The 22,017-nt window shown below is 37.2% G+C and overlaps 1 protein-coding gene across 1 annotated transcript in view; it reads left to right on the top strand.

Annotated features, from left to right (window-relative positions):
* npas3 (neuronal PAS domain protein 3) overlaps window positions 1-22,017 on the top strand; it is a 408,670-nt gene that overhangs the window by 372,818 nt on the left and 13,835 nt on the right. Inside the window, exons 7-9 of the mRNA XM_079832348.1 lie at window positions 14,794-14,912; window positions 20,018-20,211; window positions 21,398-21,504. Of these exons, the coding sequence (XP_079688474.1) occupies window positions 14,794-14,912; window positions 20,018-20,211; window positions 21,398-21,504 (420 nt within the window). The remainder of the gene's footprint in view (window positions 1-14,793; window positions 14,913-20,017; window positions 20,212-21,397; window positions 21,505-22,017) is intronic.

The raw sequence follows: 22,017 nt of genomic DNA, 5'->3' as shown, positions 1-22,017 counted from the left end.
GCAGTATTAAATGAGAAAAAATTATATTTAAACAAAAGAAGATCATTTTTATCTTCATCCTGTTCAAAAGTGACGTCTGAGGATGAGACTAGGTCAAAAGTAATCTAAAAGTAATCTGATTATATCACCTTAAATGTGTAATGTAATGGATTACGTTACTAACTACAATTTTGGACTGCAATTTTTAAGTAATCTACCCAGCACTGCAAGCAACATAATTGTATATTATTTTACAAATGTTCCTTTGTGGTATAGTGAGAGTGCATAGCATAAAAAAACCCAAAAATGAAAATTCTTGTATGACTTACTTCTAGGGTGACCACCCGTCCCGCTTTGCGTTGTACCGCACAGCATTTTCACCCCTTGTCCCGCACGTCACATATTGAGAAAATGTCCCGCATTTTCATCAGTCTGTTGGTTTTTAATGATCATATTAAGAAAGCATGCATGTGTTCTTTTGCCTTTTTAAGAAAGCATTTCATTTATTCTTTTTGCGGCATAATTTTTCACCTAGACATATTTAACAGCGCTTCGTCAGACGTAACATCCCGCCTTTCACAAATACAACAACAGCCGTTTTTAAAATCCTATCCAATGGTTGAAAAGAAAGGAGTAAACACGGTCACTAGTAGGTTGTGATGGCTGTCAATCAAAATGTGGAGCGGCTGCGGATTCGTTCCATGTAGAAAACGAATGAATAATTCGGTAAATTGGTTATATTCTTAATATATAATATAATATATAAGACTGTCAATGAACTAATTTATGAACTAACAATGAACATAAGTGATGTTGAATTTAAATGACATGTAAAATGTTACATTGTGATGTAATGGTGTTTTCTGGAAGGGACTAAAGAACAAAGTATTTTTATCATCTGAAAGGCAGAATATATATGTTTTTATTAAGTTAGATAGACATTGTGTAACAGTTTCAGGTTATGTTTTAGTGTCGGTAACATGTCCCACATTGTCCCACACAAACTTAGTAATTGTCCCACATTTGGTTTGTTTGATGGTGGTCACCCTACTTACTTCTGTGAAATACAACAACAACAACAAAACGATGTTTAATGTTGTTTTGGACCCCATTGACTTTCAGTGTATGGACAAAAAAAGTGAAACATTCTTTAAAATATCTTCTTTTGTGTTTCACAGAAGAAAGAATGCCATAAGTTGTCAGAATTTTTGACCGTCCTCAATCATTTCAGTCTGATCTTAGCTTGTTTGTTTGGCACATTTATTGAAATGTATTATGTAAATGTAGATTTTTTTTTTGTGAACTTGCCACAGTGATCCACTTCACAAAGAGTTTGTGCCGTTACAAACTATTATAGACCTAACAGAAAACCTGCAGTCTGTGTTGGTGGCTCTGTTGCTTATTTCACATGTTCAGGGATGCTTCTTAAAGCCACAGTACCAAAACAATTCAGAGAGGCGGTTAAGAAAAAATACTAATTATGATGCATTTGTGATGCAAAAAAAACTTTACTAACATTATACGTGGACCTCAGGCCAAGGATAAATTAAATAATAAAACTATGCATTATGTGACCATACATTAAAAGTGTTTTAAAATCATGTTGCACTTATTGGTTAATAATATAATCCTTGTTGCTTTCTCTCATCATTTGTGGTGGTGAAAATTTTCGCAATCCATTAACACAGGTAAACACGACCCTACATCCATTTTTGATTTGCTCTTTTAAACTGAACGCCTACGCCTACATGTGAACGTTCATTTGAGGGGGAAAAGAGTGCTTCAATTACAGCACTTTGAAATTCATTTACAAGCCCAAATTTGATTATTGCCTGACTTTTTCAGATGAAGGAATAATTAAAACAGCGTTAACAGCAGCTAATTGATATCCTGTGTTTGCGGTTATCACTGCGGTGTCATGTCGTCATTGAGTGATAAATGCACAACTTCATCAAGGCTGCAATTAAACCTCTGCATGCTTGACACACAGGCCTGTCCTGAAGAGATATTCACCGCCTTTGCAGAAAAGTTGTCCTGTTGCATTTTGCATTAGCCTAGTCTTGTATTGCATATTTTAGCATCTTGTTTAAGTCGATTCTTTACTTTGTCGATGGCGCAATATTTTTGGATTTGGCAGTGTGATGGTAAAAATCAGAGGGATGGATAGCGTTTATTACCAAAACATCATATATTGGCTGGTTAATGGTTTCAAATGGGACTGTTTTAACTCATGTTAAAATTGAGTTGCTTTAACTCAAATTGTTAAATAATATGAAGACGTTTTTGCATTGATGCCAAGTTGTAGTACAAGGAACAAATTAAAGAAATAAAATGTTCATTTTAGATGGTTATCAAAAAATATTTTCTATAAAATATAAAAACATTAAATATAAACATAATTTTTTTACAATTATATATATATATATATATATATATATATATATATATATATATATATATATATATATATATATATATATATATATATATATATATATATATATATATATATATATATATATATATATATATATATATATATATATATATAATAACATTATTGGGATGAATTTCCACCAAAAATGACTTTATCAGGATACACACTGTTAGCAAAATGTGAAATGTATGATATTTTGGTCATACCATCAACCCGCACGTCATATCCCGCATTAATATATTTATATGGACGTATACATGGTGTAGATTTGAAAGGTTCAGGTCTTGTGTTTTGCTGTTGCTTTGCCTCTTTGGCGGAGATATATTGTTGCATTGTGTGAATGGATGTCAGCTGCATATTATAGTGAATGTCAAAATGGGGTTGCTATGGAAACAGGGACATTACACACATATCTACGCTACGGTGGCTATAGAGGTATATCCTGAAGGTCTGCTGAGGATGCAACTCCTGAAAGATGTTTACAGACCATACAGTTTGCCGCTGAAACGTTTGTTTGCGTGGGTGTGTATTAGCATCTCTTCTCTGATGTGTGTTTAAACAAACAGAGTATATTTTCAGTCTTTCAAGCTACATACATTAATTTTTAAAGCTGTTTGTGAGTAAATCTGTTATTGATGTATAGCAGTGGAAAAAAAAGAGGGTTGAAGAATACAACTCTCGGAAGAATTCAGAGGAGAGCACAACTGTGTCGAATCGATAGAACTTGAAATTTGAGGCAGTGGTCCTTCAGTGCCAACAAACAACAAACCTTTTATACCTTCGGTTTAAAATGTCCTCTACAGTCTCACAGAAAACAGCTCGTATCAGCCACAGCTCCAGATTTATAATTGAACAATTGAGTTTTGGTGCATTGAAGCACATGACATAAATACACATGTGCAGCACATATTGTAACAGAAAGCAATATCCGACTTATGTCCTACTCAGTCGTTTGAAAGGTCCAAATATATGCCTCAAAAGTAGACTTGTCACATTAATCAGTGTTCTCACAAACTTTGTTTTCTATTTCTCATATATGTAGGAATTTGAACCCTAAGTACTTTTTAAGTGACAGTCTAGAAAGAAATGTGCATAGCAGCCACAAAAAAAACCATTCTTTTTCCTTCAGAAAATGTAAAGATCTGCTTTTTTTTGTTTGTTCTTAAGAGGGGGGGGGGGTCGCTTCATGCATTCTGAGTTTTTTTTTACACTGTTAAAGACTTTGATTTATTTTTTGTTTCAAAAAATAAGTTGGACGTTTGATGGAGTATTTCTGTGCCAAAAATACAGATTTCTCACAAGTTTCGGGAAAGTGTTTTTCGAGTATGGGCCTATGTGACGTCAACAAGTGCGGAATTTCCTTGTACGGACACATTGACTAGAGCGAGAGCGCAAAAGCACGCCCGGGAAGTCGTCGGCTGCGCTGCACAGGTCACAGGATTTCACAAAATCAACAATGTCACCAAAGTGTGTTTTTGGTTGTCAGGGCAAGACAACCCTGCACAGCTTCCCAAATAACCCAGCGTTAAGGGGACAGCGGATGGAGTTTGTTTTTCCGGAGCAGCAACGGAGTTGCGCAGGTTTTTTTGTTGGACATCAAGTAAACAACATGAACGTATAATTAATTTATCAATGCGATGTATGGTGTGTGTTTAATTTGTTTAGCTGACCACTATAGGTGTCTGTTTGTTTATTGTAAAACCGCTCCAAACAACAATACACAAAGAATGGGAAAATGTGTTGAACTAAATGAATTATTTCATATTAAACCTCGCGGACGTTCACATAAAGTGAGCTTCTTCATTCAAATGCGCTACTATTCCATTGTTTTTCTATGTAAACACGCACTGACGTGCAAAACCATTCCGCTTGCTACTGCTAACTTTAAGTCACATACAATAGTCCATAAACCAAATCATGTCCTCATAAACACACAAATGTTGTAAAACGCATGACATGGTGTTCTAAAAACGCTGTGCTCAAGTTAAAATCATTTCAATTAAAAAAAAAAACTTGTCTTGAGACCATGCGTTATTCCCCATTACACAAGCCACTAAGCAAATATATACAGTACATACCACATAGAGACATCCTGCTGTAGTCGTTGTGTGGCTATATATGTATGGCTGAATCTGATCGTTTGCTTAGGAAAATGTTTTTTTCCACGTTTTCTAAGGATGTTAGCTTTCAGACGCTCTCAACGCAATATCTAGGCGCGCTCGTAGCTCTTTAGCTCCACACGAGACGCCTCCAGCCGCTCGGTTTTATTCAGAAAGACTCTGTACAGCATATCTGTCTTTTATAAATATGATAAAACTAAAGACTTTTCGGAGATATGAAGGATGCAATACTACTCTATTGGTACTCAAGATTGACATGAGATTGACATAAACTGTGTGTGATACCCCCCCTTTAAACTCCCTTGGACTTCCTGCAATCAGTTTTAGCGTCTTAGCAAAACCACCTGATATGTTTGGTTTGACTCCCAAAGAAGTCGCCCAGGTGAAGTGTACCTGTCAAGACTGTCTGCTCCCTCCTGACTCCTGTGTACTTGCTTTCTTAGTGTGTAGGGCGCAGGGGTCAGTCAGGGTGATGGTCTTCAGAGAGCCATAGGCCACTGACATCTGCACCTCTAGCTGCTAATGGTTGCTGGGACATCTGGCAGGCGCTTCATTTCCTTCTGTTTAAACACGCCACTTCTCCCCCTGTCATTCTAATAGCAGTTCTGCCACCTCTCCTCAATCTGTTTGTTAGTTTACTAGGCGATATGTTGGCCCCCGATCAGTCTGTTCATCTGCAATCTGGTGAGATCCCATGCATTTCTTGTGACGTTCCCATGACCTCGACAGTCTTCTCCCAAACTCCTTCCATGTGTGCTTGTTTAAATGTACCGTGTTTATTGTTAAGACGATCTTTCACTCCATGACCGTCCTCCAGGGGTCCAGACGTGCTGATCTTCACCTATTCTCCCCTCAACAGCGTGTTTCTCTCTTCTTTTTTGTATCAGGGGTTCAGAGGATCTCTGAAATGCATGGAAATCATTTTTAAGTTAGTGCTTGTTAAAGGCCCACTGAAGTGCCTTGAAACGCTCAGCATTATTCGATGTGTTGACGTAATTTCCACTGAAATAGGAAGACAGGGCGGGACATATCGAACAGCCCCTCCCCTTTTTTAAAATAGCCAATAGCGTTTAGTTTAACCACTGCTCGGCCAGAGCCATTGAGCTCGGTAAAGCCTAATCTCCTCCATATCACTTTAAAATATAGCATTCTGTGCAGAATTCCAATGGGTTCGATACGTTTTGTGGTCTGCGTCTATGATGCGCTCTGTGTTATCGTGTCTCTGGACGATAACTTCATTCGACTTCATTTGCCCCAACGGAAGGCATATTTACACTGAATCATTCCCTATCCCCTATATAGTGCACTATGTGCCATTCACCATGTAGAAAATACAGATTTTAGCTGATTTTAGATTTTTATTTGATTGGATAGAAAATCTGATGAGATGCTGAAGTGCAGAGTGATGTAATCAAAATCACTGATCCATATTGGCAGAAGTGAGAGACGCTTATATTTGAACGCTTATATCTTCTAAATGCGAATTCTGTTTTGTTTGGAGCACACTAGCTTACAGTAAGACTAACATATTCATACTAAAAGCCAAAAAACATTTTGATTTCTTGTGACTTTAAATTAATGCTTATGTTGGGCTATTTTATAGGCACATTTATATTTTTTTTTTAGTTTGTGTGATTATAATTTAGGAATTAATTGAGGATTTATGTTCCAGAAGAATATTAATAAAGTTTAAATATAATACAAGCAAGACCTATGAATTTAAGATTGGTAAACAACCAATGTGGCGATGGCTCAGTTAATTTTTTCTTGTTTTATTTTTGTTTTTAGTTTAAAAAAATAGCTTTTTACTTAATTAAAGATAAACATAAACATGTTTTTAAATTAGTAGTTTTAGGGCACAATAATAACACTGTTTCAAATAAACATTTTAATTGCAAAAGGTTTATTAGTGGTGCCTGCTCATACTTAGGCTTAGTGATTTGTTTAACTGCACTGTTTATGCTGTGGATATGAATGATACCTAGCTAAATCATGCTACTTATTGAGTGATCAAACTTACAAAAAAACGGGCAAAAACCTCATAGACTTGCATTGAAGGTGCTCCTTTTAAACCACTTGAGCCTGCAAGCAATCACCAGTCAAAAATCTAGTTTTAATCTGCAATCGTCCATTTCAAACCATGTAAAACCTCACATACAGAATTGCTTTGCGCAGCTTGAGAAAAGGCTGTTTTTATTGTTGTCATGGGTGCTTTTCATGATCCAGTGATCCATGTCTGGAGCCTCTGGATTTTAATCTGCCTCTAAAGAGAAATTGCAGTCGCGATATACAGCTGTAGCGTCCCAACATGCATCTGATTTCTCATAAAGCAATCAGAAAACAGACAAGGCAATGCAAGTGCTGACAAACTATTCACAGCTGACTTACTGTACAGACCCACTGTTTAATCGAAGTTTATTTGCAGGCAAAAAAAAAGAGAGAAAAGAAACAAGCTCTTATTCAGTGAAGTCTGGGATCGTCTCTGGCATGGAATATTCGAAAGACAAATAGTACAATGTAAAGTTTTACTGCACCCCATTTATCACGAGGGCAGTTCTGCGTCCGTATGCTTCCTTATGCGTTTCCTTTTCCTGTTGGAGAGCACATATGGCCTCTGTTTCTTGTTTCATTGTGCGTGTGTATAATTGTTTTCTTTCGTCATTTATTTATTTTTTGCATGATTTTTCCTCAGGATTGGTCCCAAAATTATTCAGGCTGTTTTTCCCAAAACACATTCCAACGTTTTCTCCAGAGATTTGCTGCGTTTACTTTAGTGTACATGTCATTTGTTTCGCCGTTCAGCGTGGTGACATCTCAGAACCGCGTCCGAGCTTTTCTTGCAGAGGAATCCTTTTTCATTATTGCAGGATTAAATATTGATCACAGCTTTAAGTGTCTGTAACAGCGGCTTGTGTATAATGCATTGTGAGCACTGTCTCAGAGGAATGCATCACAGAAACTCGAAATTATTTACTTCAGAGCCGATTTTAAAAATCACTTGGCACTTTTACATGTGCCAGATGAAGATATTAGGACTTTAAACGTGGTAAAATGAATGTATTACATGATATGAAATGAATCACAGTTAATGGGTTATATTTACTTCAAGCTTAAGTTTGTTTCATAATTAATTGCACTAATTTAAAATGTTAAATGGTGACATAAATTACTTTATTTTTGAAAGGACTGTATTGTTTGCATCTCTGTTCATCGCCATAGGGCGGCATTGAAAAGTCACTACCCACTATCTCAATATGGAGCCATCCAGTGGTCCAATTAGCTCAGAATTATACATCATTATTAACATACAGAGCAAAGCCTTCATCTTTCAGACTCGGGCCAGGACTGCCCTGTTCCTCACACCAGTCTTGAGCCTGAGAGACCAGCGGCCCACATGCTTAATCTTGATTTATTTGTACAGTAAACAACTGACGTCCTGAATTGGTACTAATATTTATAGAAATGTACATTTTTATATGTTTTTTAAATGTAAAATATTAGCCAGAGTACTCCAGCTTTCCTACGGGCCTATAAGTCATATGGTGAGCATGTCATGTACATGTGGTCTGTGTACCGTGAGTACCGTGAGGATTGCGAACGAGGACCTCCAGACCTGCCAGGTGGTTATTGATGGTCAACACTCTCAGCGAGGAGTGTAATACTTTTAAAATCTCATCATTTACTCCTAGACACATTCATTCCCAAAGGTTTCATGAAGAAAATTAATACCAGGGCCTTTCAGACCATAAATTTACCCCGGTCTCACACAAATATTTTCCTTTTAAAAAGTCATCTCAGATATTGAGTTTTATCCTAATCTATTTTAAACCGTCTTAAATGGCATAAGAGGTTTTATTCTAGATACACAATGTAACTTTTGGTCTCAAGCGGTAAAAAAAATGCATACATTTTATGGAAGAACATTGTTTTGGTTGTGCTTTGGTTCTGCGTGACTGTGCGGGTGAATATGGTTATACTGCTCATAAACATTCACTACTAAACTTAGGAGAAATAACCAGTTTAGATGGAAAGTTTCTCAAGCGGGCTAGCTGAAGATGTTACTGTAGCTTTTTCCTATTAATAGATGCGGTAGTTCCTTGAAAATAAATTCCAGCACAGCTGGAACAACAACCATAATGAAATGACCCTTCACAATAGATAATGCTTTACAATCAAGTCTGTTAAAGAGCTACATGTGGCAATTGATCTCTTCAAAAAAATACCTTACTCACCCACTGAGTAAACACCATCTCTACATCACTTTTACAACATTTTTAATCCCCCAGTTCTCGCCATCTCTGAAAAGTCGAGCCAACATTGATTCTCGTTTTATTACGAGCACTTGTCGTGTTCTCTTTATGCAAGCAGAAGCTCCTCTGTTCAAAGTAACTTTTCTCTATTTACGGATATGACGAGACGCACGTGTACATGTGTTAACTCTATTGCACGTGTGCAATTTCGCAAAAAAAAAGCTTCCCTCTCTGTCTAAAATAAAAAAATTGATTCACCATAGTGAATCAGGGTAAGACAAAAACCCTGTGTTTCAGTGTTATTGTCTCACTTGGATTGCAAGTGTAAGGGAGTTCACATATGCAACACAAAAACAAAAGTTGAAATGTGTGGAGTGTTGTGCTGTTGCTGGAACACAGGTGCATTGTGGGGATGTAGGTTTAAGTCGAACACATAAGACTCTCTCGACACACGCTGCAGATTCCTTTAATCTCATGGATTGGGTGATATTGATGATTTAGCAGATCTGCCCACGTTCCTCCAGCCACAGGGGGATCTGCTGGACTGCAGACATGGCAGCACTAGAAACTCATGTGAACAAAACAACAGGTTTTTGACATACAGCAAATCTTCTTTTGAGATGTTTCCATATGCTGCCTTCAAACAGACTTTTTAATCCAGCACAGAGGTGACATACAGTAACTGTATTTACACTGGTAGACGGTATATCAGACACTTGAATGCTGATTGTTGACTCTCGCGCACATTGGACAGAAAACATGTATTATTATTGTCATCATTGTCGTGATAGATTATTAGGCGCTGAGAAAAATATTTTACAGGAACGATATTGCCAAAATGTGGATATGATGTGTGCAATTGTATGGAAGATTTACATTTTTGGAGCATTTCTTTAAATAGATATTAAAACAACATTAAATAGTAATTTTTTGCACCACCAACTGAAAATAGCCCGCCTTGTTGGCAGAGGCTAACTCCACCCAACAGTTAGCCTGACATCATCATACTCAATTCTAGTCAGAATATGAGTCTGATACTGCTCCGTTGGGCTGTGATTATGGGGCGTGTTTCAACCGAACCAGGAAAGACCTCAATTGGATAGACCTACAACCAATCAGAGCAACGGAGCGACGCATAACAGTAGTTGTCAAATGTCAATAGAACTCAACTGCACTGTGTTGCCAAGTCCGCGGGTTGTTTTCCATGTCCGCGGGTTGAAGCGACCCCAATTATGTGATATACAGACCTAGGAATGCAAATTTTAGCAGGCAGCCCTGCCAAAATAACATATTTTACCGCCCAAATGCCATTTTTTTTTCCGGAGAACCCCCCCCGGAAAGCTATTGGGCTTGTTTTTGGCTAGTTTTGAGTAGCAATTGGGCGGGTTCTGTTGTAAAAACTTGGCAACCCTGTCTGCACACACGCTGGAATAAGTAAAGTTAGAAGAAAAATATGTGTAAACGATCTTTGCTGGTGTTGTAAAAAAAGAATTTAAGGATACACAGAGTACTTACCAACACGATCATCATTTCTGAGAGAAATAGTAAAGGTGAATGCATATACGAACAAGTTCTCCATTTCGAACAAATTCAACCCAAGCGCCTTTGATGACGAATGATTACGTTACTGTTTATCATCTGTCCATCTTCGTCTAAAGCCCGCCCTGTCAATTTCATTGGTCCGAACAGTTTCAGTTCGGGCATAATTACTCCTCTACGGATGAAGTCCAGACCGAACTGACCGAGCTCAAATGTTGTGGGCGGGGCTAAGTTCGACTGGCATCCAGGCTACCCAACAGTGCCTGATTGAGCCAGTCAAAAGAAAACCCCACTGATAACAGGTGTGTAGAATTAGGTGGGTGGCATTCACTTTTGACGTGACTGACCCGAGTTTGAATCAGAACTAATTTTTATGCACATTTTTAGCTCAGAGAAACATTTATTTTAAAGGAACACTCCCCTTTTTTTGCAAAAAGGCCCCTTTTCCAACTTTAACAGTTGAGTTTTAACGTTTTCGAATCCATTCAGCCGATCTCCGGGTCTAGCGGTAGCACTTTTAACATAGCTTAGCATAGATCATTGAATATGATTAGACCGTTAGCAACTCGCTCAAAAAAATTGAGTTTCGACCAAAGAGTTTCGATATTTTTCCTATTTTAAACTTGCCTGTTCTATAGTTACATCGTGTAGTACTAAGACAGACGGAAAATGAAAAGTTGCGATTTTCTAGGCCGATATGGCTAGGAACTATACTCTCATTCATGCGTAATAATCAAGGAACTTTGCTGCCGTACCATGAGTGCAGCGGCGCAATGATATTAATATTAACGCCTGACAATAGGCTAACTTCCGTCAACATAACCAACGTGACAACCTGCTTGCACAGGGAGCGTGCTGGGGACTATTTTCAGGCGCTGCATAATATCATTGCGCCTCCTGGACCCATGGTACGGCAGCAAAGTTCCTTTCACGCAGTGAAAAATTTGCGCTGTAAAGGTGTGGACAGTTATTTTTGGGGCTGACCCTATTTGTAGGAGTTTCCCTTTCAGACACAAAATGTATGGGAGGAGAGTATTTACATGAATCACGCAAGGTGATTTACTAAGGTTTGCACTTGTCAATTTACTGGTGTTTGCTTCATTATTTACCGCCCCAAAAAAGCATGTCTTGAACCAAGTTGCGCTGCTCTTGGTAGATTGCGTTGGTCATTATGGAAATGATCCGGCTGCGTCTGTGTTCTTTAATGTGCGCGTCATCAGTAGATCTTGCTCCGAACTTTCCACTCAACTTTGAGTTTTCACACTAATTTGCCATTTAGTAAACCTAGCCATTAGTGTAAATAGCATCTATCGGTATTTGCAAGTTGCAAAGTGTTCATGCTTTTCAAATAATGCGCTCATTCATGGCTGGCAAAGCAAAGGGATTCCCTTGTGTTTAAGATTAATTAATTACATGATATGCTAATTCTTTTTTCAAATTAATCAGTTGATGAAATATATATATAAAAATTCCCATTCTTTGCTATTGTTCAGTGGTACAAGGACAATCCTGAAATTTAGCGTATTGTTCAGGCAGGAGTGCAAGTGTCTGTCGCGAAGCTTTTACTGTACAATTCATATTCCTGTCATTATCAGCAAAGCGAGGTCGCAGAGGGCACGTGGTAAGTGACCTTTATCCGTGTAAAAAAATGACGGCGTATCTTAAAGCCTGTCTCATTCTTAATGAAAACGGTGAGTTGCAACGGCCTCTGATCTTGTGTTTTAGTCAAATAGAACTCTACGCTTGACTGACAGCTCTGATCTAAAGCATTTAAGTGCAAGTTTTGATCTCTCTGCCTTTGATTAAAACTAATGAGCTCATTTAATTCAAAATGGGAATCTCTGATAAGAGAAATAAGGTTGATGTGATTGGATTAGAGAGGCGAATTAAACTCTTAGAGCTGAAGTTTGTGCTTATATAGTGTATTAAAAAGCTGTTGGCATATTCTTGTGTGTTAGATGATGAGAAAAATTTCATAGTAATTCATATTTAATCAGAAGAAATGAAATGACTAAATATAACATGGCTCTGCCTTTTCCCCAGAGTGATAAAGGACTAGTTAGATTTTAAATGACATTTAATTCATGTTCAGAGAGAGAGAGAGAGAGAGAGAGAGAGAGAGAGAGAGAGAGAGAGAGAGAGAGAGAGAGAGAGAGAGAGAGAGAGAGAGAGATACACCAGTTCAAACCCACAACCATTTTAGTGTCTCTTCAACTATACTTTCGTGTTACAGATTGTAAAAGATTTTGTTCATGTTCTTAATGTTTTTATTTTGCAAATGGGTATAATATCTAGATTTAATTCTTTAGCCAGACTTTCAGCCTTAAACTGAATTTCATCATAAAATATTAGTAAATTGTATTACTATGATTGATGTGAAATGAATAAACACAATTTCAGTATTTATTGTTTTAGTATTTAAAGATAGATATTATATTTATATAAAATGATTACAGTTATTTCAAGAACACATTTTTTACAAAAAATAATGATTATAATACATTTAAAATTAATATATTTTAAAATATAATTTATTCCTGTGATGCAAAGTTGTATTTTCAGTATCATTACTCCAGTCTTCAGTGTCACGTGATCCTTCAGAAATCATTCTAATATGCTGATTTGCTGCTCAAGAAACATTTAATATCAGTGTAGAAAACAGTTTTCGCTGCTTAACATTTTTTCTGGAAACAATGATGCCATTTAAACCAGAGGTCCTCAAATAGTGGACGGCTGTCCGGTTCCGAACATTTCATAATAAACAATGCTATAATTGGTCAAATTATTTGTAGATGGCAAGTAAAGACAACTAAAACTTTGAAAGGACTAGTTAACTTTGTTTTCTGCTCATGATGAGGGTGTTTTGATTGTTGTGTACAGTCATTGTTTATTTTTAGTAGATACAAAATATAAAGCAAAATATAAAAACGTTCCAGACTTCAAGAGGAAAACCCTGAACCCCCATACAGTATCTTTTCATAAGTCTGGTGAAACATATAATCATCCATTTGAGCTTAACTGATGATTTTTATTTATTATGAAAAATTCCCAGATGCTTTGGCTCTGAGAGCCCAATATACTCATCTATGACTATTTTGACTGTTTAGGATTTTTTTTCTTCTATTTTACAAAGTACTACTGATGCCCAGATGGAAATGTATAAATATTTCACAAAAAGTATTGTCCGGACCTCCTCTGGGAAGGACATTTAGAGACCAGATCTCAATTTTAATTGAATATCCCTGATTTAAACATTTGTGGTAAGATTAAAAAAAAGAGAGACCGGGAGAAATGAACACTTTTATTCATCAAGTATGCATTAAATTATCACGGTCACTTTTTGATCAAAAAATTTAAATAAAAAAGATCAATTGAATAAATGCAAATAAATGCGGTTTGAAATTTATTGAACTTTCTATTCATCAAAGAATCCAAAAAAGTATCACCATTTCCACAAAAATGTGAACAACTCTTGTGACAGCACAACTGTTTTAAACATTGATGATAATAATAAGAATAAATGTTTCTTGAGCAGCAAATCAGCTTATTAGAATGATTTCTGAAGGATCATGTGACACTGAAGACTGGAGTAATGATGTTGACAATTCAGCTTTGCCATCACATGAATAAATGACATTTTATTCAAATAGAAAACAGTTATTTTAATTAGTCCTAATATTTGATCAGCCTTGGTGAGAGAGGATTTTTTCAAAAACATTAATGCTTCCAAAATATAACTAGTGATGAAAAGTTTGTTTTAATAGGAGTTTCTTTTTTTCCGGGCTGGACCGCCGCTGATGCCTGATTGTAACATGCTGAATGTTAAAATGTGCAATTAATTTGGCTCTAATCAAGCGTGTTACAGCAAATTAGCAGAACATCCGTTGTTCGTCAGGTGTCCTTGTGTTAAGATCAAGGCTAGAATTTTTTTTTCTTCTCATCATCTGGTAAGAAATGTATTATAGAATAAGAACTATATTATTGTATTGGCTGTCAATGAAAATGATTTTTATGTTTTGTGAAGCAAATGTGGGTGGTGTTTGCACAAGCATAACTCAAGCACAACTCAGCAAGGGTGTTGCTGGGTTTATTACTAAAACAAGTTTGTTAAATTGCTCTCTTCTTAATTTTCCCATTTCCTAATTTACACATTCCTATGAAGGCAAATACATCTAACAGCAGCTTGGGGAGGTTTATTCATTTGCCATGTAGTGTTTAAAGCAATTATGTTTGTCAAGGCTCCGCTTCATGCTATTAGTAAATACAATTAAAACATTGTCAAAGTTTGATTAGCACCTTCCTCCTTATCAGGTTGTGCTGTTTCATTAACGGTGTACCAAGAGATGATAGAAACTCTATGAGAAGATATTGCACATCATACTCACTAAAGCGGTCTGATATCTCACGTCTCTGTGAGTTGTGTGTTGTTTCAGTGTTGTAATAGGATGTTTGTTGTTTGTTTCCGCAGTGGAGTCGAGCAGCCCTAGTCTTCTGTCGCCGGATAACACTCTAGAACGTTCCTTCTTTGTCCGTATGAAGTCCACACTCACCAAGAGAGGCGTCCACATCAAGTCCTCTGGATACAAGGTAAAACTGGGGCCTGGATGATTGTCATCATGTTCTAAAAGAATGAAAACTCACTCAGTCTTGTATCATATCATGTGTCATAGTTAGTGGTGGAATTATATACACGTGTCACGGCCAGGCAAAAAAATAAATAAATCGGCCAATATTCAACGCTTTGAGATAATCATTGGGCAATAACTTCCCATGTGTCATTGCTAAATTCTACTAAAGCTCTTGTCAATTATGCACATTGTCTGTTTTAAAAAGTGTTATGTGAATTTTAGTAAATGTTATTAAACTGAAATATTTGTTTTGTTTTGAATATTTTGGGGCCAATTTTTTTTTTTTGAAATAAGACAAATCAATACTTTATTCAGCAAGAATGCATTAAATTGATCAAGATTGACAGTAAAAAAAATTATATTACAAATAAATGCTGCTCTTTTGAACTTTCTATTCATCAAAGAAACATGAAAAGAAAGTGCATAAAGATTTAAAATATATTAGATTAGATTAAATTGAAATGTTTTCAACATTAATAATAACAAAATATGAACACAAAATCAGCATATTAGAATGATTTCTGAAGGATCATGTGACACTGAAGACCGGTGTAATGGCGTAAAACAAAAACAAAAAATATTACAGACCCCAAACTTTTGAACTGTAATGTATGTTGTAGGAATGGGCGGTATGGCCTAAAATCCATATTGCGATATACATTGCAGCCTCTTGCGATAACGATAGCCTATATATCACAATATATAAATAATAAAATGTTTATTATTTATGATGATAATCATTATAAGTTAATAATGCATAAACATTTAAAGGATGCTGTTTAAAAGTAAACAAAAAAGATCAAGTGAAAAATAAGCAACCATCAAGGCATAATTATTATTAGTAGTAGAGACAAATTATTATTACATAGAGACGTAGCTAAATCTACTGTAGGCTACAACAGTAGTCTAATATATTCTCTCAATTTCTTCACGTTAAGCCAAACTTTTATTTTAACGGGTTGCCATTTTGTATCGTTTATATTGCATATCGTTTATATCGCCTATTACTAGTACGTTGGCATGATATATAATGGAGCACTATTGTAATAATGTACAAGGGCGTTCAGGAACAGTGATTAGATGCACCTTTTGCACTTCATAATGCTGCAAACATAGCCAATACTACTGATAAAGCAGATCACCAAAGGCTGTACTTTAGTGTAGTGTTGTCAAAAGTATTGATATTTCGATACTGAAATATATAATGGGTGTCCTCACTCTCTCTTCTCTCCAACAGTGAATTGACACACACTCGCTTCCTCTCACTCATTGGCGCAGGCATTGCGCACAATTTTGCTCATTCCTGCAGGTTTCACGCTCACACCAAAAAACGCGCACCACTGATCTCTTATAAATGCCGCTCCCATAAAGACGTTTCTTAAACAGCACACAAGTACAAAATTAAGCTCTTTTTCGTGGCTTATTGCGCTTTAACGGGCAAATACACACAGCACAAAATTATAATCAAAATGCCCTTCTTGGCGAATATTCAGGTGAACCCAGTCAGCTTTGGAACGCATAAAGAATATGCATGTTGTGTAACAGTATATTGGATCTGTGCATAAACACTTAAAGTCATGTTAATCAAAGAACAAAAGACAGAGAAAATCATTCGCCGCTTTTGACTGAATAACTTTTGTAACTTAAATTGGAAGCATTAATCAGCATTTAATTTTTACAATGAAGACTATCCAGTGTTCTTTTTACATTTGATTGTCATTTCTTACCTAACCCACCTGAAAAACTTGTATCTTTATTCTATTGTATTCTTTTTTACTTTAGTTCAAAGTTTTAAATAAAGCCTCCGTGTGTTGTGTATAAGCTATTGCAACAAAATGACCCAAATTATCGAAGAATTTTGAGATAAGTTAGAAATTCCAGTATCAGATTGTAAATAGAGAAGCAGATGATTGTTTGGATGTGTCTGAGTGAACGACTATGATCCAAACCCCCCTGCTGCATCCATCTGGACATAGATTGGATGCAAATAAGCGTGAAGTCGGGGAGCACACTAACCCATAGCATAAATATTCACGCATGCACATTCGCATATATTACCAGCCAGACAAGGACACTTCTTATTGCATTTACTCCAAATTAAGTCAATATTTGTGTTGTTACATAATACAAAAGTATGAATTTTGCATATGACGCGCCGGCATTAGGTGATAGGTGCGAGACGGAGGGAAGCGAAGCGCGGCGCGCATCATGGCTGTTTATATCTCCTCTTCACTCTGGAGGTCAAATCAAAGTGAATTCTTCTCCAGCTTAAAGCAGTCTTTTCTTTTTTTGCCAAGGCGTCTCGGCCCCCGGCTCAGTTAATGCACTCATGTAAAAGCTCTCTATCATTACTTGTGCCGTATCGCATTTCAAAAGCACTCCAGAGAATCCCTAGGAACAGATGAATCTTATTTCTTATGTATACCTATTCTATATTCACCGAAGCGGTGACGGGCGGGGGAGAGAAAGAGAGAGAGCATTGTGTGCTGAACCATGAATTATAAAAATTGATCCCTTTGTTATGTTGGCTTGTATTAAATTGAGATATGCTATGCGGCTGCCTCTTGCTGCGGCCGCGGTGAACCCTTGCCATGTCAGTTTGCATTTAGCAGCCTGAGCATATTTAATGTTTTGCCAGAGCTTATGATGTTCTTGCCAAGAGCACTCCTGCAGCAATTCACCGACGAGTCTCTCTTTGTGGCAATTACTTCAAAAGTTGTATTTTCCAACTAACTTTTTTGATGCCCCTCGCTTTGGGCTTCAGTAGAATCATTTCCATTTTGTATGCTTTTAATACGACTCAGTGTTTATTTAGACCCAGTGTTATACGTAAGTGGAGATGGGGTGTGTTTTGTGTGGGCTGGTGTGCCGCTCTGTTTTTGAGAATCCGGGCATGGGTTTAATATCGGCCGTAATTGGACATCACCTTCTGATTGCAGTGTGCTGTGATGTCTTATTGAAGCTCGGCAACGGATACATCGAGTGTGTTTGCGACTTCCAGCTCGTCTGTCTGATGCGCGCTCGCACCTTGATAATAGTCTTCGTAGACCAGAAACAAACATTTTGTCAGCTATCAGTTCTCATTTCTCTAAGAATACCTATTCAACCAGTTTCAAAGCTGTTGCATGCTGTTTTTATGACCAGTTATTAGTTGAAATATCCGTGCTATGAAAAATGGTTGGGAACGTAAAAATGGTGATCTAGCACATACATTTTCTCTTCTATATTTTCATACATTTTAATAATAATTCATTAAATTTATCTCGAGACTCAAAGCGCTTTACATTTGGAGGATTCTCCTCAACCACCACCATTAAAGGGTTAGTTCACTCAAAAATGAAAATTTTGTCATTAATTACTCATGAATCCCCCCTCATGTCGTTCCAAACCCGTAAGACCTTCGTTCATCTTCTAAACACAAATGAAGCTTTCTGTCCCTCCTACGCAACCACCACTTTCAAGCCCCAGAAAGGTAGTAAAGACATCAAAAGTAATCCATGTGACTCCAGTGGTTTAAAAAACATAATTTACCTCTATTTACTAAATATAAATCTTCAACGCGCATTGACGCAACAACATCTGCTCTCGTGTCAACACAACACGCACGCATCGTGGTGTTCTCGTGCATTTGGAGATTCATATTTTGTAAATAAAGTGGTAAATTATGTTTTTTGTGAAAATAAAACACTCTCGTCGCTTCATAAAATGTAGGTTAAACCCCTGGAGTCACTGGGTTACTTTTATGATGTCTTTACTACCTCTCTGGGGCTTGAAAGTGGTAGTTGCTTAGGCTGTCAATGGAGGGACAGAAAGCTCTCAGATTTCATTAATAAAAAGATCTTCATTTGTGTTCTTAAGATGAACGAAAGTCGTACGGGTTTGGAACGACATGAGGGTGAGTAATTAATGACAACATTTTTGGGTGAACTATCCCTTTAAACCACCTAAAATCTAGAAAATAAACGGTCATGACTGTTATTTGTTAGCTACTAAACTACTAATTCTGGAGAACTTTAGAGAAAAAAACATTGTGCACTCCAGATAATATCTCCTTTTTTTATTCAGACATTATATATATATATATATATATATATATATATATATATATATATATATATATATATATATATATATATATATATATAAAAATCACAATGTAAACGGTGCTTGAAAACGAGGATTTCCTCTCTGAATCTGACATCACTGAACTTTGCAGTCATCTTTAATTGGCCCCTGATTTGAGATGGCTTTTGAATCCTGTGAAGTTCGAACAAACTCTCTCAACTCTAAACCAGGAGAATCACTCTTTTTTAGTGATTGTGGCAGTCCGTCGTTCCTGGGATTTGAGTTTGCTTGTCCCTCAGCGGAAACGTAAAAAGCATCAAAGAGCCCCACCGGCCTGAGCACTCGGTGACTTCGGGGCCGAGACTGTCTATATGAATGATGCTAATAGCATCTCCCCAATCTCTGAGGTGAACCAATGAAAGGATAGTGTCAGAAGTTTAAAACACTACAAAAACAATCCCCTCCAGGTTTCCCTTGGTTATTAAAATGGATGGATCCAAAGAAGAATATTGTTACCAATCTAGTCAATGCATCCTCTGGGCAAAACGAGCTACAAAAGACTTTAAAGCATTACAAACTTTAAAGCCAGAGAAAAAGTCATTAGTTGCTCTGCCTGTGTTATCTTTTGATTATTTCAGAATTAAATTGTGCTTTTTATGGTTATATATATATATATATAATCATGTGTATAACTGGTACAAGAACCTAAGAATCTTGGTTTGGATCTCAGTCCACTACACTAGTGCACAGAGTACATATTGGATTATCAAAGAGCTTTGTCTCTTTTCTGAGTTCAGCCTACTTTAAAATGGAGGTGGATAGAGATTGGTTGGCCAATTTTTTACAGGCCATGTCCTCCGATCCATGAAGAGGTTATTTTACTTCATCTGGTTTATTTATCTTTATATTGTGGTTTGATACTTACTAAAGGGTTTATATGTAATTGAGGGGGATTGCATCTGATCTGTTCATAATTTTCCGCTTTGTGTCCTCTTCAAGGTCATCCACATTACCGGCAGACTGCGGATAAGAATGGCATTAACACACAGTCGTTCGGTACCCAATCAAATCATGGGCATGGTCGTGGTGGCACACGCACTTCCTCCGCCGACCATCAATGAGGTTCGGATCGACTGCCAGATGTTTGTTACACGGGTCAACATGGATCTCAACATCGTCTACTGTGAAAACAGGTAATACCCTTTATATAAATACGCTCAGCTTAGCAACAAAATCTTATTTTGCAAAGCTTATATGTATTGCCTGGTATTGTGTGCAGTTTGATATAAGGGTCTTTTTTCTGCCGTAAAGAATGATAAATGGTGCAAAAAGAATTTCAATTTCAGTGGCTAAGAGTTCAAAATATGACATTATTGTAGAGCTGAAGGATCAGTGGGTGAAAATGTGTTTTGCAAGAGTGGATAATCAGCCACACAGTAATGTTCATGTGCAGTTCATTATGGAGCTGATAGTGATGAGTTCTACTTAAACGCAATCCCAGAATGACCTTGTTTCAACATCTATCGCTCGTTTGAAAAGCTGGCCAAGAAAAAAACCCTCTTTTGTACTTACAAAACATCTGTGGTTCCACTGCTGCCCCATAAAATGAGAACATCTTAATTTGGCCTGGCTTGAAAGGAAATATCATATTAGTTTTATTAGTTTTATTTATATCTCTGGGATTGAAGTCATCCCAGCGTCTGCTAAAATTTTTACCACTCCCTGCACTTAACATATTTATGAGAGAATGGAATCGGTCCAAGTCTATAGCGGAGTTATCATCACAGCAAAAGCCTGCTTTAAAATGAAGGTGGATAGAGATCGGTTGGCCGTTTTTTTTTTTTATGCTGGCCATGTTCTCTGATCCGTGTAGTAGAGAACGGCTGCACGTTAGAGTCGAATAATGTCCTAAAATAATAGTATTTGCCCGACTGAAAGGCATTTGGTGTGTTTTAACCACCTGTTTTTATCAAATTTTCAATACTTCTGTGATAATTGCTTTTAGATTCAGCAAGCAGTTGGTAAAGCTACAGTAGGTCAGAAAATATTATGTCTATAATGAAAACAGGCTGACAGTTTGCCATCACAGATGGAAATCTTTTTAATGAATAAAATCTGGTGCACTATATATTTAGCTTACAGAGGGGCTGGGAAATCAGAATCTCCTTATCAGTGAGGTTGACTCGAAACCAATCAGGGCTGCGTTTCCCAAAAGCATCGTAAGCCTAAATAGATTGTAGAACCATTGCCACCAAAGGTCTCTATGATCAACTTTTGGGAAATGCAGCCCATGTCGTTGCCCTATTTTAATTTTTGGTGACTACTTGTGGAAATCAACAAAATGGTGTCAATTTTGATTTTCTGTCGAATCCTTTCCAGAATCAGCGACTACATGGACCTCACACCTGTCGACATTGTAGGGAAGAGATGTTATCACTTCATTCACGCAGAGGACGTGGAAGGCATTCGGCAAAGCCATTTAGACCGTGAGTATCCGTCCATCCAATCAATCTGTGCAGCCACCCAACAGTGCCAAAAACTACAGGATGGTTGTTAAAGAGCAAGATTCAGTGTCCTTACATGCTTTAGCGGGACTCATTGATCATTGGTCAATGACATCCTGAGAGCACACCGTGTTACGTGCCAAAGCTGGTGTAATGTGTTCACTGCAGCACTTCAGCGTAATGGGACAGCAGTGTGACAGGCAAGATTATCCATGCTAGCGGTTCTTCTCATAACTGTCCATGAAGAACCGCTTCCCTCTGCCAGATGGGTAGGCGAGCGCACGTCTTCCAAACAAGCCCTGTATCGCTCGCGAGGCGCAGAACGTGGCTGAGAATCTGTTCGTTTGACAGTCTTACACATTTCACTCCTCCTTTCAGGTTCAGTTGCTCCTCTCAATGTACAGGCGCCACATTTCGAGTGCATTTTTATGTCATGTAGTATTCATCTGGGCTGATCCACCGCTGCAGAGCTCTTTGAAGGTTCCTCGACCTTCT

This window comes from Gobio gobio (assembly GCF_949357685.1).
Source record: "Gobio gobio genome assembly, chromosome: 13".
Lineage (NCBI taxonomy): Eukaryota > Metazoa > Chordata > Actinopteri > Cypriniformes > Gobionidae > Gobio > Gobio gobio.
The sequence above is the reverse complement of the archived record's forward strand: the minus strand, read 5'-3'. Positions and strand labels throughout refer to the sequence as shown.